General features: G+C 39.5%; 1 protein-coding gene across 1 annotated transcript in view; it reads right to left on the bottom strand.

Moving 5' to 3' along the window:
• The window catches only part of LOC134213603 (TGF-beta receptor type-1), a 226,765-nt gene that overhangs the window by 36,952 nt on the left and 169,493 nt on the right, over positions 1-20,320 (bottom strand). The window contains 1 exon segment of the mRNA XM_062692814.1: positions 11,351-11,589. Coding sequence (XP_062548798.1) covers positions 11,351-11,589 — 239 coding nt within the window.

Consider the following 20,320-nt stretch of genomic DNA (forward strand, 5'->3'; position numbering starts at 1 on the left):
TGTCCAGAACAGTGCATGTGCAGTCCAGTCCACGTGTAGTCCAGTCAATATATATCTAGTCCATGTCCAATTGTACATGTCTATACACAGTCCAGTCCATGTCCTCATCTCTAATTCATGTCCGATCTATGTCCAGTCCAGGCATTGAAAAAAATCAGATCGTGAGTAAAAATTGGCTAAATTCATGCCAACTTGATGCTCTACTGCGGCCTAATCGCTGATGCTTTCTAGATCGTTGAAATTTGGCGTTCGTTGATTCAATGTTTAAAGATCTTCATCGCTCACTAATGGACACAAATGAGCAATGCAAATCATTTGGTAACCTAACAATGAGTGTTGTTACCACACGCTGTTAGAAAAATGTTTTCAGACATTAGGAAAATTAAGTCCGCTATGAGAATGGAACTCTGACACACTGCATGGGAGGCTTTGATACTTTCTCTCCTCCATCCCAGCAACTTGAATGCAGAGTGAATAAAGCAGAACACCTGATGTGTTTTGGTTTTATTCTAGTAGAGCGAGCGTAACACAAATGCTCCAGTCGTAGCTTCCCTGGATACCATACCAAGTTTGGCTTGGCGAACTCTGTTGCTCGTTGTTTACGCAGCAACGATCCCTCATAATCGTTGTTTGGTATTTATCCATCTGAGCAAGGCAGTTCACTCACTGGCATAGGGCACTATGATTGAATTAGATCAATGCTCGTACGCTTCACTCACGCTTTCAATGCCTGGTCCAGTCCATGTCCATGTTCAGTCCAGTCCATGTCAAGACAATCTCCTTGTCCAGTCCGGTCCAATCTAGCCCATATCCAATTTATGTCCACGGTGTGTCTAAGAGGAAATGTTATTTTGTACATGCTCTCCTCTTTCTTGTCGTGTGTGAACTGAAATGTCGGGTCGGAAGATCATTTTTTTTCGGTATCTCGAATGATAGCCGATTCAACCCTCCCGAAAATATATGGAAAAATTATCCCCGATAGAACATGTTATAAATTCACTTACGTGAAAGAGGAAAACCTATACTTTCGTGTAGTGGGTGTTTAAAAGCTACTGATTTTTTTTGAAAATAAGCCTTATCCAGTTCCGTCCAGTCCATGTCTATTTCATGTCCATGTCCAGTCCAGTCCGCGTCTAGTACAGTCCATCCAGTCCATGTCCATCCAGTCCATGTCTTTGTCTGTACCCAGTCCATGTCTAGTCTAATCAAAGTCCAGTCCAGACCAGTCCATATATGGCTGAATATCGTTTTACCAATAGCTGGGGGCTGTTCGGCCACATTGAGAGTTGACGTAAAGTCAATGTCAACTTCTCTCCACGAACAGCCTAGATAGCCGTGTGGTGTCGGCAGCTGGTTATCTGGCTAAGAATAACATTACGGATTGCCTGTTCCAGTGGTAAAAGTCCACCATACAGGTGACCCCTAATTCTCGGTGTGATGCGGCTTTATGCTTACCGTGCCTACGAATGAATGGTTAGGGGGGTCTAATAAGAACCTAACCGCAAACGGAGCCTGTGAAGCACCAGGGCCCCCTTCACAGTATTTAGCCCTCGCTGCGCTAACCGGAGCTATGGCGTAGTTGACTTTTTGCTTCTCCGAGATAATCGGCTACTCTTATTCAATCTCAACGTGAGGTAAAATAAGAGTGGGGTTATGAATATGTGTTTTACTTAGTTTTCCAACAAATTGTCACCTATATGGATTCGCATTATGCGTTTTTTTACAATGTACTTTGTGTTTGTTACCTATATGGATTCGCATTATGCGGTTTTCACAGTATGTACTCTGTGTCTCGTCCTTGACGTTCGGCTTCGGCTACTCTTGTTCAATCTCAACGTGAGTTTAAATAAGAGTGGGGTTAGGAATATGTGTTTTACTTAATTTTCATCAAATTGTCACCTATATGGATTCACATTATGCGTTTTTCACAGTGTACTCTGTGTCTCGTCTTTGACGTTCGGCTTTGGCTACTCTTGTTCAATCTCAACGTGAGTGTGAGGTTATGAATATGTGTTTTACTTAGTTTTTCAACAAACTGTCACCTATATGGATTCGCATTATGCGTTTTTTTTACAATGTACTTTGTGTCTGTCACCTATATGGATTCGCATTATGCGTTTTTCACAGTGTACTCTGTGTTTCGTCTTTGACGTTCGGCTTCGGCTACTCTTGTTTAATCTCAACTTGAGGTTAAATAAGGGTGGGGTTATGAATATGTTTTTTACATAGTTTTTCAACAAATTGCCACCTATATGGATTCGCATTATGCGTTTTTTACAATGTACTTTGTGTTTGTCACCTATATGGATTCGCATTATGCGTTTTTCACAGTGTACTCTGCGTCTCGTCTTTGGCGTTCGCCTTTGGCTACTCTTGTTCAATCTCAACGTGAGTGTGAGGTTATGAATATGTGTTTTACTTAGTTTTTCAACATACTGTCACCTATATGGATTCGCATTATGCGTTTTTTTTACAATGTACTTTGTGTCTGTCACTTATATGGATTCGCATTATGCGTTTTTCACAGTGTACTCTGTGTTTCGTCTTTGACGTTTGGCTTCGGCTACTCTTGTTTAATCTCAACTTGAGGTTAAATAAGGGAGGGATTAAGAATATGTTTTTTACATAGTTTTTCAACAAATTGTCTCCTATATGGATTCGCATTATGCGTTTTTCACAGTGCACTCTGTGTTTCGTCTTTAACGTTCGTCCATTGTTACTTCCTCCATGTTTTTGTGACATCTCTCTTTAGTCCCTAGCTTAATGCGTGTGAGTCTACATAATTGGCTTTCCTATAAATGGTATATCATATGCATTTGCATTGTGTCACTTATCCAGTATATTTTATGCTTCGCGTTTTATTGCGTTTTACAAAATGCATCGTATGTATGTATTATTGATTGTATCCTCCTTCTCCAGAAACCTGTTCCATTCTCCTTTCCAACTTCACTTCCTCTTCCTTTCCCTTTGTCACTTCCTTTTCCGTCAGGTAAATGATGAGAACGGCCAGTGAAGGCGATGGCACAAATCTCCCAAATTGAGGGGAACGTGCCTCCTGAGCCGACGTTTTGATACCTGAAATTCACTTACGTGAAAGAGGAAAACCTATACTTTCGTGTAGTGGGTGTTTAAAAGCTACTGATTTTTTTGAAAATAAGCCTTATCCAGTTCCGTCCAGTCCATGTCTATTTCATGTCCATGTCCAGTCCAGTCCGCGTCTAGTACAGTCCATGTCAAATCCAGTCCATGTCTTTGTCTGTACCCAGTCCATGTCTTTGTCTGTACCCAGTCCATGTCTAGTCTAATCAAAGTCCAGTCCAGACCAGTCCATATATGGCTGAATATCGTTTTACCAATAGAGTGTAATATGTTTGCTAATAAAATGAGAAGTGCGACCTCACCGACAGTATGGAGATCGGATAACAAAATCGTTCAAAAATGTCTCTTATAATTTAGTTTTCTTGTCCTCATATACATTGAATCTATTCTCACAATCTCACCCCGACGAAGGTAGTGATAGGTGGGAAGTAAGTACTGGGAAATGAAAAGTAAGAAGTAAATAGTGAATAAAGAAAAGTGAGACACGAAAAGCAAATGAACCTTTTGTTTGAGAAACTGCATATGTAACATTTTTGGCCGAAATGAGATTCAATTAATTGCATATTATTCGGCAACTCGGCCGTACGAAAACCATTTACACGCGACCGTTTACGTAAAGGCAATCAAACTCATCAAATGCTTTAGCCAAGCAAGCCTTTGGCACAGCAGAGTGCGATTGAATTCGCATTCTATACCGTCCCGCCCAGTCCGTTGCTGGGGGGCATGGAGTGCGATCCTCTCGTTTAATAAACAATGTGCACTCGCTTGGCTGTGGATATACAACAGTAAAGCAAATGTGGAGATTGGGCAAATCAAGCATCCGAAAGATATTCAATTTGCAAAAAAAAAATCTAACCGCGGTGGAGGTTGGTACTCAGATTCTGATGGCTTTTCCGCAAACGTGACCTTTAAGTGGTCTTGTTGTGTAGGGGTTATCACGCCTATCTAGAGAGTAGGAGGTTGATGGTTCGAGTCCCTCCAAGACACGTGGATTCTTTTCGCAAATTTCATATCAATTTGTCCATTTCGAAACATGTGCTGTGCATATGCACAGCCAAGATATTCAACAAAAAATGGTTTTCGTATGGTCGAGTTGCCGAATAATATGCAATTAATTGTAATCAAGTGTCGGTCTTTCACCGTCATTAGTCGTCTGAGTACACGCGACCGTTTACGTAAAGGCAATCAAACTCATCAAATGCTTTAGCCAAGCAAGCCTTTGGCACAGCAGAGTGCGATTGAATTCGCATTCTATACCGTCCCGCCCAGTCCGTTGCTGGGGGCATGGAGTGCGATCCTCTCGTTTAATAAACAATGTGCACTCGCTTGGCTGTGGATATACAACAGTAAAGCAAATGTGGAGATTGGGCAAATCAAGCATCCGAAAGATATTCAATTTGCAAAAAAGAGAGCTAACCGCGGTGGAGGTTGGTACTCGGATTCTGATGGCTTTTCCGCAAACGTGACCTTTAAGTGGTCTTGTTGTGTAGGGGTTATCACGCCTATCTAGAGAGTAGGAGGTTGAGGGTTCGAGTCCCTCCAAGACACGTGGATTCTTTTTCGCAAATTTCATATCAATTTGTCCATTTCGAAACATATGCTGTGCATATGCACAGCCAAGATATTTAACAAAAAAACGAAATGAGATTTTTATATATTCTGAATCCTCGTCCAAAAATACGTATTCTGGCAAAAAAGACAAAAAAAAACATTGTTCAGAAATGAATGAGAATTTTTTTGTTTGGGGGTGATTCAAATATGACGTCCACTGCTTTTTGAAAATTTTAGACCCCTCCTCTTCTCTCTGTCACGCTTTTCACTGAGGCTTACACGCTGTTCACACCGGTGAACGTTGACGGTCTGGTCTACATTGTGAAAGAAAATGGCAGTTCTTGGGTACGAAACGGTGCGGTACATAGCGGCCTCAAAGGGATAAACACCTCTTAGTTGCGTAAAGCGATGATTACATTAACCAATAGTTATTCAGGGTTGAGTGATGGTTAAGGCTAGTTGAAAGTATTTACAGAACAGAAGAAGCCGTGATATCCGTTCTGTAAATCTTTTAAATGAATCTGGTTATAACATTGAAATGTAAATAATTCTTAGCTTTCGCTGAGTTATTCCAAGTGCACATCTACCGTAATTAAATTGCTTACAAGGCACATATTGACCTATTTCCCCTACCAATCGGTATTGTAGACGATTGTATGAATGGCTACCTTTATCGTAGGCCTAACTGCAGATTTAAAAAATTTAATTCAAAAAATTATCGAATTTATTCGAGTGAAAAGAAAATAACAATAAATTAAGCTACACGATAACGCATTGATCCACCCCAAAGCAACACTATTCGATAGCCACAATTTTGTTAATATTTTCTATCTAGGTATCGGATGACAATGGATCGTTATCGGTCTCGCACTACGTAGGGGAAATAAGTATATAATGCGCCGGTTGGGGCCAAAATTCTACACAATTATAAAAAAATATTGAAATTTGAGTTTTTTCCTCCGTGTTTTTGCTCGTATACATTTGAAGAGTTAAATATTTGTAGTTTAGTATTCTTCCACAATTTATCTCATTCAATAGAAGGCTATAGTGGTGACTGATACACTCTCAAATATTTATCCAACTATTTACACGGAAAATAGAAAAATAACTCTGTAAATTAAAAATCGACTATAAATCGACTTTGAATGAAAATTTTTGAACTCTGAATATGTTGAAGTTGAAATATCAAAAAAGATGAATAGATTTATCAAATTAATCTGTTGGATGAAAAATTCAAAAAACAAAATTAAAAAAAAAACAATTGTGTTGCCCAAAACGTGTTCAGACCGATTTTAGAAAGCAAAATAGTGATTTTAGGGGAAAACAAAAATTTGGGTTGTAGAGGGTTAACCCAAATTTTGGCTCAAAAACGTGAGCGGCTGAAGCCAAAAAACATTTATTAGCCGTTACACAAAAAAACTTAGTCAAAAACGCTGTATTTAAATTTTTGTTTGTTTATTTGGCCCTTTCCGACTGACACTAATGTTATGCAAAACTATTTCAGTGCAAAATGTTGGAATTATTGGTTATCATTTCTAGCGGATATCCAGTATATTGCGCTCGATCGATAATGGCTACCTTGTGAGTTCTTTTTTGACATTCAGAAAATATTCAATCAAAGTAGGTTTTGATTCATCCAAAATATTAGCACTAATAAGCACAGGAGGGGGCCTCGTTAGCCGTGCGGTAAGACGTGCGGCAACAAAGCAAGACCATGCTGAGGGTGACTGGGTTCGATTCCCGGTGCCGGTCTAGGCAATTTTCGGATTGGAAATTGTCTCGATTTCCCTGGGCATAAATGTATCATCGTGCTAGCCTCATGATATACGAATGCAAAAATGGTAACCTGGCTTAGAAACCTCGCAGTTGATAACTGTGGAAGTGCTTAATGAACAATAAGCTGCGAGGCGGCTCTGTCCCAGTGTGGGGATGTAATGCCAATAAGAAGAAGAAGAAGAAGAAGAATAAGCACTCAAACAAACGTCAATGTCAATCAAATCAATATTTTTTTAAATTTAAATTATCGATCGTAATAACGCATTCCAGAAGCTGGATTTCAAAATGTGTTGTATTGCGAAGGGTTCAACTCTGCCTAATGGTTTGTTGTTTGAATTCCACTTGTAACGGAGTTATAGCCATAGTTTCAGTAACTTAGACTAAATGATAACAAAATTCCAAAAAAATAGTTTTAGCTACTGCAACTAGCGTTAATACTCGGTTTTTAGTTGAAATCTAACACCGCACCGTTATGCAGATTTCTAGAAACACCTTCGCACTAGAAGTCCACCATACAACACATTTTGAAACTCAGCTTCTGGCATGAGTTATTGACAAACTACTAAATGATCGAATGCAAATTACTAAATAATCGATAATTTAAATTAAAAATATATTGATTTGATTGACATTGACGTTTGTATGAGTGCTTATTAGCGCTAATATTTTTGATGAATCAAAACCTACTTTGATTGAATATTTTCTGAATGTCAAAAAAGAACTCACAAGGTCGCCATTATCGAGCGCAATATTCTGAATATTCTACAATGATTAAAATATGTATGTACGTACATATTTTCTACCTCTTGAATATAAAAAAGAAAATCTTGAGACCTCCATTATCGAGCTCAAAATATTGGATTGCCTAGCGTCGTTCATTTTAAATGGAAATTTTATTGTATTTTGAAATACAATAATTTTCTTGTAATATTTTTGGTTTTTTCTTGAAAACTCTTGGACCATATAATGACTGGTATGATAGGTTTTTTTATAAACACTTCTAAACTACATTGTTTCGGATGAAATCACCATTAAATTGAAAGATTTGCTTAGAGGGCGCATATTGACTATCCTTCCCCCACCTTCGAAAATATCATGCCCGATAGGTCCGCCGCTGCGTCGAAAATGAAAAACGACGAGCTTCTGGGAAATCTCGAACGGAAAACTGAAACTTCTTGTCGCCCACCGAAGTGTCATACTTTGCTTAGTTTTAGATTGTTATGAGTCCGGAGGCGATGTGACCGCTTCGGAGAAAAGTGCTGTCGGTGGTTCGCGCCACCATAAAAATCGGAAACCGACGGCCACATTTCGGATAAATAGTGACACGTGAAATGGCAGCAAAACGGCATCGTTTTGTGGCCGTGAAATAGAAAACCAAAGTCGTAGACTGCAATAATTTACGGCAAAAATAATAACGCTCAGGTACCTTCTCCGGGGTGGGAGATTCCTCCTGGCGTTTGTGGGTATAAGTTGGATTCAGTTGCCAGAAATCTCTCGAATAACCTTCGTTGTTTATCGAGAGTAACATCGTTTGCAACAGATTTCGGCAACTTTTGGAGATATTTCGGTGCACAGACTGTTACAGGCACTTTGCCTTGATTAATTGTCACCGAAATTGCTCGTAACGGGTCTAGAGCTCTTACACTAATGGCGATAATCATACAGCATTGAACTGGTGAAAGATGTTAGCTGAAAAGAGGTTATTGTCCTGAGATAGAGATAAAGACAAAGTAGGAAAAGCTTTTCTCGAAAAGACTGTTTTTTCCACTTACCGTCGTGCGGGGCTTCTTTTGATTCCGGGGGCTACTTTGGATTTTTGATTTTTTGAAAAAAATAAACGGAAAAAATACCAAATTTGAAACAGAAAGTTACCATCCAACTATCATCAAGACACCCGATTGGTGATAATGACAATTTTATAGTAATTTTCGTTATAATTCTTGTTTTAAAATGTCCAAAGTAGCCCCTGATTTTTCAAAAGAAGCCCCACACGACGGTATGCCATTATGAGAACGAATTTGTTCAATAGTCTAATTTTTAAGTGCAAGTTGTTTACCCAAAGATGTTTACTGTATTTACCTAAAACTATGTTTCTTTACAGTTGCCTAATATAAGTAGGTTTTGATAAAAACAGTTTGTTAAAATAATGGAACACAAACGAATTAATTTCAATTTTGTTTACAGATGAAACTTTTTTTATACATATGCACATATAACTGCTGCTTCATTTGTTTATAATACTAGTGTTGAGCTTTTATAAAGCAGACCTGTATTTCTTTGTAGAAAGTTTTTTTTCGGACTTGTATGAAACATTGAGCCTATCGTTTGTTATAAATCATTCATGTGCTACTTCCAGTTCTACTACAGTTACCATGGTCCAACACTGAATTGAGTATGTTCATACTTTTGGTGATTTTGGTCGCTTCTACTGGTCAGCTTTGTCTGTTTATTTCTTAATTCACAGTACCCGAAATCATCGTCGAATTATTGAACGACTAACCGCAGTGCAGAACGTGACACCACGTCTCCATTTTTCTGAAACTTTAGTTCTGACTTTGAAAAAAAAATAGAGACGTACGTGGTGAAAGAATGGCGTTGATTTTCTAATCACACCCGGCATCGATGTATAGAAAGCTAGGAAGAGCCAGTGCCATTCGTGCAACCGTCGACTACTGTACCGTTCATAAGGTCCTTGGAGGTGAAACACCCAAATAGAAAAGATTGATGACTCCGTGGTGCGTTGGCGTTAATACATATTCAGTGAAATGTCACGACGGTTTACTCGATGTTTGATGATGAGAAGTAAGATAAATGATGCGATAATAGGCCGGTTAGTAATGTAAGTAAATAAGTAATGTTTTCGTTCAAGGATGCAGTATGCGCCTTTAAGCTGAATTTGCGACAAAAAGATATATTTTATTTATATTGCACGCAAAAAAACGTTCATAACTAACAAGTTCACGGTGTAATTCTCCGTGAACAACAGCCAAGGATTTGGGAACACAGTCGCGTTTTCTGGAACGTTCTGGAAAACGTGACTGGTGTTCCCGAATCCATGAATTAAATCACGGTGTGTTTTTGCTGGTTCACGAATTCGGGAACGCTTTTTTTGCGTGAGTGACAAAACTGATTATTATCTAAATTTCGTGTAACTTGATGGTATCGTTTTCGCATTCATATGGCCTTCAATCAATGTTTATTTCCTGTTGCATATACTATTACATATTGTAAATTTGCTACCAAAATTCATAAATCTGAAGTGATGACTGAGATTTAAGAGATTTTGAATAATTTTATTCCCAAAATATTTTGATAGTTCGCAAATTCGTCCACTTTGTATGAAACAACTATTGAAAAGCTAATAAAAAACTTAATCGTGTTTAGTACAATTTATAAAACAAAAAGATAATTTCCGTAATAAATCTAAAAATCAGATAATTATTCAGTAGTTCGTTAACATGTAGATTGCAATAATTTCCACCTTCTTAAATGAAAATTGCAAAGTGCCAAACATTTTTAAATAACAGAATCGTCTTGTAATTATTTTGCATACATTCTATGTTAATATTGTACTGGATATAGTAAATCCTTAGCTCCGTTATCATCATTAACAATAAATCAATCTGACATGTAGTTCGCCACTTCTTGGAGACGAAGTTTATCTATCAGCTCCATTCGTTCCACGGAAACGCCTTATTGGCTCTACGGATTCCTAAAGTAAACTGAAAAAGTATAAATGAAAAGTTAGCTTGCTCAAATCTCCAACACCGCTAATGCAAACTGCAAATCCCAGCAACATCAAACTCCCACACGAGAGTGTCTTTTCTTTTTGTCGGCAGCGGATGAGGGACCCACAAAGGAGTGTGTGATATGTCGTGCTAGTGGTTTTGACATGTGACCAAAGATTAACCAAACGGCCCATTAGACTCGACCCTCTTCTCATGCGAGTCAGAGCTCACAGACCATCAGCCACAGACAGACACAGTTTCCACGTGGAGACACATAAACATATTACAGGCAAAAAAAATGTCGGACATTTGGACGACGCAATAAGGACGAGGACGGTATAAATCCCTAGTTGTTGATTTCATAAAAGTGCTTGCTCGCTGTTGTTCAGTGCTGTTATGTTGTTATGATGATGATGATGACAACACACTGATGATGGGCTGCTTCATTCGGCGAAGGATAATAATTAATGGCGACAAGAATATCACAGTAAATGAGTCGAGAAACAGGACACGCATCAAACAATAGGGACTTGTGAGTAGATTGAGTGATTTTTTCGTGGGTGTGCTCGAAATGCGTTGCGTGAGTGCGAGAAAACATGGAGGTACATTAATTCGGTGTCATTTTTTTTATTTTGTGAAGCGCTCTTCGGAGCATTAGATAGACAAACGAAGCGACCCATGTGCAATTTCCTATTGCAGATATTGCAATCTGTAGGGAGTAAAGTTGCTTGGTACAAATCTCTGATTCTTGTTTAACATTAAGCCTGTTTGATGCAAATCATTATGCCAATCAACTATACATCCTTTAGTAGATCAAACACATCAATAGATAAATAAGTACCGAAAAAAGGCAGAAAAATGAAAAACGACAATGCACATCATGGATATGATGTGAACGACATCGAAAATAGACTTCACAGATGTGCTCGGAAAGGAAACAGTTCGCAGTTGACACGCGTTCACCAGCTAACATATTCCAAAACGGTGATGAGTTATTTTCGTCTTCCTGCCGACTGACTCCGTTCCGATATGTTCCGTTTGTCGGTGAGACCCACAATGATCCGCGAGAGAAAGAGACACGCACACAATGGACAGACGGATGGAAAACTGCGCCCAGCAGCGCTGAATGGAGCTTTTCCGCTAGCATAGGTGAGTACCAGTCTTACGTGCTTGTTGGGAACCTAGCGGGGCATTACCGATCGGTTTCACGTGCGGAAAGGTAATATGCAGATTGCAAAAACTCGAATCGCAACAGGCCATCGTGTGGTGCGGATGAACGACCGCCACGGTACTGGTCATGGGGCCGCTGATGGTGGTATCCGGGTCGGAGGGACCCACTAGGGCCGTTGTTGCCATCGCCGATCCAGATGGAGCGACTTTCTCCCGGCACCAGATGGGATTGTCCGGTGGATTGAGGATACGCCGTTCGATGCATCTACACACGCGTACATATAGATTGATAGGTGAATCAAACAGAACGGATCTGGCGGATTGTCATCACCGGAGTGATTGAACTTGGAATGATTTGTAGCATGGTTTTGACTAGTGACGAATGTGTGTGTGTATGGAGAAGATGAGGGATGTCGAGGTTAAACACTTCGGTTAATGCTTTGAATGTTAAAAGTCGAAACTACAAACCATGATCGATACTTGCAAACTTAATCAAAGATCTGGTAATTTTTATGTACAAAAAAAATGTACAATATCTGTTGAGAAAAATATTTTTAAGAACATACAATACATCAGCAATTATAAGAAATGTCTTCAAAATAAGTTTTCATTGATCATTTTTTTAAGTGTAAGGAAATAGGAACATAATATGATAAACAGCTTCCAAAAATCCATCTATGAAACTTTATTATTTTAGAAAAAAACCGAAAACATTTCGAATCTGCAATGGGCCACCGATAAAAAACTATACTTGGAAAAGAGTACCGGTTTTGGCCACCAACCCTGAAAAATGTATATTTTACAAAAAATATCGATCAGTTTCAACAGCGAAAAAATAAGGGATGTATCTCCTGTTAGAGCTATTAAAACCCTCGAAAACTACTTTACTTTTGGAGGTATGCAAAAAACTGGCCAAATAAGGAACATGGCCAAAACTGGTACAGTTACCCTACTTAAAGTTGCTCAGAGAAACGCAATAAATATTCTGTTTAACCAACATTTTCGATTCATTTTAAACTGTCATTCTACGCCACTATTGCCTAGGGAAACGCTATTCTACGAAATGCAGTAATAAAGAAGATAATGTCATCTTTCAATTAACGCGTCTGCACGACATGAGGCTATCAGTAGAAATAAGTCGAACAAAGGAACGCGTTTGCCAGGTTTATGGCGAACAGGGGAAATAGTGCCTTACGAGACGAGCCAGCCTTGGGCTGAAAGTCTCGCCAATAAAGATAAAAAAATAATGCCTTCTTCAACCCTTTCAGGCCCAAATTTTTCTAACAAGTTGAAAAATATTATTTCGGGATGTACTAGATCATCCAAACTGTCCTTGAGTCCGGAACTTGCGATCTACAGTTTCAATGCGAGCTTTTTTCGTCACTCTTAGCTTGGTCATGTATTCAACCATGTCCATAACATATTCCTAAAGATCAAAAGACATCCAAACTGTCCTTGAGTACCGAACTTGTGATCAACAGCCACGAAACTAGCTGTTTTCACCACTAGAAGCGTGAATATTTATTCAACCATGTCCATAATATGCCCCAAAAGACCATGGGACAGGGTCAGATGGTTTTGGGATATCCTGGATCATCCAAACCGTCCTTGAGTTCAAAACTTGCGATCTACAGCCACCGCTCTAGTTTTTTCATCGCTTCAAGCTTGGATATGTATTTTTTGCGTCGCTTCAAGCTTGGATATGTATTCAACCATATTCATAATATATTCATGAAGATCAGGAGACATATTCAGGTGGTTTTGGGATATCCAGGGTCATCCAAACTGTCCTTGAATTCTGAACTTGCGATCTACAGCTACGACACTAGCTACACTAGCTAGGACAGCGCTCATCTGATCCTTCATCATGTTCTGAGTGTCCTCTGAAAATTTGAGCTCATTTGGATTAAAACTGATTTAGCACAAGCCGTTTCAATTTCGCATGCAAATTAGTATGGGGAAATTTATTTTTCTATTATACCGGTTATGATGCTTCCCCATTAAGCGCAGGTTAAAGAACCTGATATAACATTTCAAAGAGGCGTAACTGCTTTTGTAACAAAGCTTCTCACGTCGCTGGTGTGTTAATTTGAGCCCACCCACGCAATTCAACACTACTGATGGAGACAGCGAATCCTCTTCTTTCATTAAATTGCGCTGGATTGCGTTGGTGAGCACAAATAAGCCCACAAGAGACGTGAGAAGCTCTTGTTTACAAAAGCAGTTTCGCCCTTTTGAAATGTTGGTGCCGATATAGCTAAAAAGAATACTCAAGAGCTTTCACCAAACGAAAACCGCATGTTGATTCATCGCCCCAATAATTAGTAATCGATTTTAATTCAGGTTGCGAATCTTTAGTCATGATCGTTAAACTTCTTTGAGGGCATCACTGATACGTGCAGTGCAACATAGTAGCCTGAATTTGTGCGTGCTATCTTTCGCGCCACGAGCAGCAATGTTGCCTGTTGAAGAGTTACGCAATTGGTTTCAGAAAACTACGGTTTAGATTAAATTCGATTACTAATTATTGGAACGATTAATTAAGATGCAGTTTTCACAGGGTGAAAGCTCTTGAGTATTCTTTTTAGCTATATAGGTTTTCTTTTAACCTGCGCTTAATGGGGAAGCGTCATTATCGGTATAATGAAAAAAATAATTTTCCCATACTAATTTGCATGCAAACTTGAAACGGCTTGTGCTAAATCAGTTTTAATCCAAATGAGCTCAAATTTTCAGAGGACACTCAGAACATGATAAAGAATCAGATGAGCGCAGTGGAGCAAAATCAATTTTTTGAACCACCCTAATATGTATTCAAGCATGTCCATAACATATTCCAGGAGACATGGTAGGTTGGGACATCCTGGGTAATCCAAACCGTTTTTGAGTTCAGAACTTGCGTTCTACAGCCACCTTTCTAGCTTCTTTCGTCGCTTTAAGTTGGATATGTATTCATCCATATCCATAATACATTCATGAAAATCAAGGGACATGTTTAGATGAGTTTCCTTTCCCTTCCTTTCCTGGGTCATCAAAACAGCGAGCAGTACATTTTCCAGCTTCCCAGCATTTAAAAAAAATCGTACCTGTGATTATAATGCTGTCACAGTGCAAACATGCTTCAAACTGGCTTATAGAGTCGCTTCATATTGTCGGAAAGGAAAAATATAGTGCTAATGGTTACTTTGGGTTTCCGTCACTCAAAGCTCCAATATATCGGCACCAACATTTCAAATTTTCTCAAAGTTACTATATGTATGTGATTATTACAGTTGAATATACCAGCACCAACATTTCAAAAGATTTTTTTGCAGCTGTAGATCTCAAAGACAGTTTGGATTGTCCAGAATATCTCAAAACTATTTTACGATATCCGTTGACCTCCCGGGAAGTGTAATGGATATAATGGAATTCATATTGAAGCTTTGAATAACGAAAAGAGCTTCTAAACAGCTGTAGGTCTGAGATCCCAAACTTAAGGCCAGTTTGGATTGCCCAGAATATCTCATAACTATCTTACCATAACCGTTGACCTTCCGGGAGTTGTAATGGATGCGATTTAACGGATATTGAAGCTTTGAGTACCGAAAAGAGCTTCTAAGCAGTTGTAGATCTCAAGTCCCGAACTCAAGGATAGTTTGGATGGCCCAGAATATCTTAAAATTATCTTACGATATCCGTTGACCTCCCGGGAGGTGTATTGGATATAATTGAATGGATATTGAAGCTTTGCGTACCGAAAAGAGCTTCTAAGCAGCTGTAGAACTCAAATCCCGAACTCAATGACAGATTGGATTGCCCAGAATATCTTATAACTGTTTTTCCATACCCGTTGACCTCCCAGGAGGTGTAATGGATATTATTGAACGGATATTGAAGCTTTGAGTACCGAAAAGAGCTTCTAAGCAGTTGTAGATCTCAAGTCCCGAACTCAAGGATAGTTTGGATGGGCCATTGGGATTGACCAGAATTTCTCGTAACTATCTCGCCATATCCGTTGACCTCCCGGGAGGTGTAATGGGTATAATTGAAAGAATATTGAAGCTTTGAGTACCGAAAAGAGCTTCTAAGCAGCTGTAGATCTCAAGTCCCGAACTCAAGGACAGTTTGGATTGCCCAGAATATCTCAAAACTACACACTTAAAATAAATAGCCGAATTCGGTAAAATTTTACCGAAATCTCAACAGCAGAACTGTTCGGTAAATAAATTTACTGATTTTCGGTGATTTTGACAGTTGAACAATGGAAAAAATTACAAAAAATCTGTAAAATAATTACCGAACAGTTCTGCTGTTGAGATTTAGGTAAAATTTACCGAATACTGTAAAACGAGTTAAGTGTGTATCCTACAATATCATTTGTCTTCCCGGGAGGTGTAATGGATGCAATTAAATGCATATTGAAGCTTTCAGTACTGAAAAACGATTTTCTTGCAGCTGTAGATTTCAAGTCCTAAACTCAATGCATGTTTGGATGGCCTAGGACGTCCAAGGAACTTAAACAATAGTTTATTGTACATCACAGTAACTCTACGGATACGTTTGAAGAAAAATCTTATTTTGAATCAATACAATCCGCTGCCAATACACCTAAACTTGTCTTTTTCGTAGCTTTACCGTGGTCATGACGTTCTAGGTTGCCGTAGGGCCTTGATCGCCCATGCCTGATTATTTTCCCTGATAGGGGAGTTAATTTCAAGCAATTTTGCCGAAGAGAGTGTTCACTTTTACTCATCGTGCGATTTCATAGATCAATTTTTCTGTATGACCCCGTGGGCCAGAAAAGGTTAAATCAACGCATCTGCCCCGTATAAGGCAAAGAGAAGAGATTATGTCATCTTTGAAAAAAATGTGTCTTCCCGGTAAAACGCGAACAGAGGAGATAATGCCTTTTTTAAATGAACGTGTTTGCCCGGAATAGCGCAAAAAACATGAATACAGCGAGGAACATCGTAGCAGATGTCATCAAAGAAGGACAGCACGAGACAACGAGCCATGATGACAGAAGGATTTTGAAGGAGCTGAAAGAAAAAAAAACCAGTCTACTACTTAAAAGTGGACAAAGGTAATGCAGTGAATGGACAAAGAGGACTACGACGAACGGATGACGAAAATCAACGAATAGCCATACAGGAATTAGTGAGTAGATTCGCTAGCAGGATTAATAAGACTAACGGAGAAAACGATAAAGGAGTTTAAAGCGATCATCGGACAAGTTTGAGTGAAGACTGTAAAACTAGTGCTACCAAGGATTAAAGGTTAACTAAGGATCCACAAATCCGGGAAGGAGATGTGAGAGATAGTTTCATCAGTGGGCTCCCCAACCCAAAACCTGGTTCCAATATATGCCGAAAGCATTCCCTAGTACGCTGGTCATCAACACCAACGAGTTCGCCTAGAACTGTTGAAATCAGGACACATCGAAGAAAAGGACACAACGGTATCATTCGACATAGCGGCGTTACCAAGCGTTCCAGTGAAGGACGCTCTGAATCTTCTGGAGCATGGCTTCTAACACAAAGGACGGAAACAGCAAGGCGAGGGAAAGACAGATGTACCTAAATCTGGAAAGGCTATGTCTGACGGAGAACCACATTCCGTGCAAACTACTACAAACGAACGAAGGGAGCACCGATGGGAAATCAGGTATCATTTTTATGCAAAATATTATTGACGGGGCCCTCCTTAGCCGTGCGGTAAGTCACGCGGTTACAAAGCAAGACCATGCTGAGGGTGGCTGGGTTTGATTCCCGGTGCCGGTCTTTTTCGGATTGGAATTTGTCTCGACTTCCCTGGGAATAAAAGTATCATCGTGTTAGTCTCATGATATACGAATGCAAAAAATGCTAACTTGGCTTAGAAACCTCGCAGTTAATAACTATGGAAGTGCTTGATGAACACTAAGCTGCGAGGCGGCTCTGTCTTAGTGTGGGGATGTAATGCCAATAAGAAGAAGAAGAAGAAGATTATTGACGAATTTGGAGAACGACGTACAGGAATGAGGAGTGCTACCCGAGAAATGGTGGAGCTACGCCGACGACATTTTCAGCAGAAGAAAGGTGTCAGTGCATTTGGCCGAATGCCGTTTGGCCGAAAAGTTAAAAAAAAAAAATGACCTCAGATTACGAGTAGGGAATAGTCAGAAATGAGAAGTAGGAAGTGAGAAGTGAAAAGTGAATAGAGAAAAGAGAACTGAGAACAGAGAACTTCTTCCTTCGTTCGTCTTTCTTCTTACTCTCTTCTTCCTCCTCCCTTCTTTCTCCTCCCTTCTTCTTTATTCCTTCTTCCTTCTACCTTCTTCCTGCTTCCTCCTTCCTTCTTTCTTCCTTCTTTATTCTTCCTTCCTTCTTCATTCTTCCTTCTTATTTCTTCCTTCTTCGTTCTTCCTTCTTCCTTCTTTTTATCTTTCTTTCTTTTTCCTTCTACTTCTTTCTTCCTTCTTTCTTCCACCTTCCTTCTTCCTTCTTTCTTCCTTTTTCATTCTTCCTTTGTTTTTCCTTCTTCTTTCTTCCTTCTTTCTTTCTTTCTTCTTCCTTCTTCTTTATCCATTCTCCCTTCTTCCTTCGTGCTTCTTCCTTTTTTCCTTATTCCTTCTTCCTTCTCCCTTTTTTCTTTGTCCTTCTTCCTTCGTCCATCTGCCTTTTTCTATCTCCTTTTTCCTTCTTCCTTTTTCCTTCTTCCTTTTTCCTTCTCCCTTCTTTATTCTTACATTCTGCCAAACGGCATTCGGCCAAACGGCATTCGGCCAAATGACCCTAAACCAGAAGAAACTACAGCATACTTTGTAAATAGCGAAAATCAACGAATGCCAGGACAGGAACATACGAGCATTTACCAAGTCGAGAAGGATCCTACGCCGAAACGGACTAACAACGCTGACACCGATTAATGAACCGCTGGAAGAGTTTCGTTCCTATATAGTCAACACATCACCAACCAGCTACGCCTTCGACAAAGGAAATTCGGCATTGATCTAGTATTCTCCAGCAGAAGCAACCAACTGAAGTTTTCATTGGGTTCAACGAAAGATAAAATAGAAATGTTAAATAAGGCAGGCGTTTATATAATAAGTTGCTCCCAATGTAATTAAAAACATGTAGGCCAAACAAAAAGCATGTAAGCATGGTAAAAAATAGTTGAATAGGATTATTAAGCTCCTACCTTGAGGAAAGTTGAGGATGCCATCCAACAGCTAAAGAATAATAAAGCAGCTGATAAAGATGGTATCGGAGCTGAACTCATCAAGCTGGGCCCGGAAAAACTGGGCACTTGTCTGCACTTTCTGATAGTCATAATTTGGCTACATAAAAGCTACCGGAGGAGTGTATAGAAGGGGTTATATACCACATCTACGCGAAAGGCTACAAGTTGTTTGAACTTCCGAGCCATTACCATTGTCAATGCCACATACAAAGTGATATTCCAGAGCATCATCCGTCGCCTGCTACAATAGTGAATGAGTTCGTGAGAAGATATCAAGCCGGCTTCATTTCTAAACAGCGCATATCAGACGTAAATGGTTCTTCTTCTTCTTCCGGGAATCGAACCCAGCCACCCTCAGCATTGTCTTGCTTTGTAGCCGCGCGTCTTACCGCACGGCTAAGGAGGGCCCCTAAATGGTTACAGCAACTTAATAATTTAATAAAATAACTTAATTTGGTCACATATGAGTTGCAGTAGCCTATGTGGAACATGTGACTGTTTGGGTTGACGGTCGCTCGCCAAACGAACAAAGATTTACTGTACGGAAAATCGTTCAAACATAGCGTGCTGATATTCATCCCAACGCATCATGATCTGTAGGAGATGGGCCTACTACGGGCTTCCGAAGAAACTGCGTTCAAAAAAGATTACATCCGCACCAAATGTATCATGTTCAAAACGTCAATAAGACCGGTGGACCTCGGCGAACATGAGATTTGGACCTTAGTCGAGGAGGACTTGCCTAAACTTATGATATTCGAGAGACGCTTGCTGAAGGCCATCTTTAATGGTATGCAAGAGTACGTTGTCCGGCGGCAAACGATGAACCACGAGCTCGACCAACTCAACGGCGAACCCAGTATTCGGAAGGTGGCAAAAGCTACAAAGGTACGATGGACAGGGCAAATTGCAAGAATGCCAGGCAGGAACCCTGCAAAGATAGTGTTCGCTTCTGGTGGAACAAGAAGGGTGGAGCGCAGCGAGCAAAGAGGAGGGAACAGATACAAAATAATTTGCCGATGGTAAACCGTGTTTTGTGGCGTAAAATTGTTGATCCAGTATTATCAGTTGAGGTCCATGCTAAATAAATTAAATGGAATAGCGCTTCGACAGGTTTTTTTTTTAAACTTTATTTATGTGTTTTTTAGGTTAGTCTTAAGTTCAACACTGCGCTTTGATAGGAATTTATCTGGAATATTCGATTGCAAATTAGAACCTTCAACAAAAGCCTGAAATTAGCGTTCGGTTTTATCCAGTTCAGTTCCTGGTCTGCAATAACGCGTTACAATCAAAGTATTCTTTATCAGCAACACGCTTTTGGTATAAAAATATCCAAAAATGGTATGCATTATCTTAATCCAAATTATCGAAATGTATAATGAACGCTTTGTCGTCTACCGATCGATTCGTCGAATGTACGCAAATAGATCTGTAAATAGTTGGATCAAGTTAACGTAACGATGGGTGACAATAGACACTTTGTTGTTGCAATCCAATGACTAATCGGCGACGTAGATTTCAGGAAACTTAGAACTTTCGTACCTGAATTTATAGTTCAATAAAAATAACCGATATGACATTCCATTCGCATTTCGGAATCGAATAACACATTACACAACGATCTCCATTATCGACCTGAAATCTTCAAACAGAAGTCGCATTTATTACAAACCATCATTCTTTCGCAGGACAGATACCCATCTTCATTATTATCCATTAGTGATGACTTGTTTCTGCCCGACCGGAGAGATACCATTCACATTTTACTTTTTGTAATAGGTCATAAAAAAGAC

This window comes from Armigeres subalbatus, chromosome 2 (assembly GCF_024139115.2).
Source record: "Armigeres subalbatus isolate Guangzhou_Male chromosome 2, GZ_Asu_2, whole genome shotgun sequence".
NCBI classification, from domain to species: Eukaryota; Metazoa; Arthropoda; class Insecta; order Diptera; family Culicidae; genus Armigeres; species Armigeres subalbatus.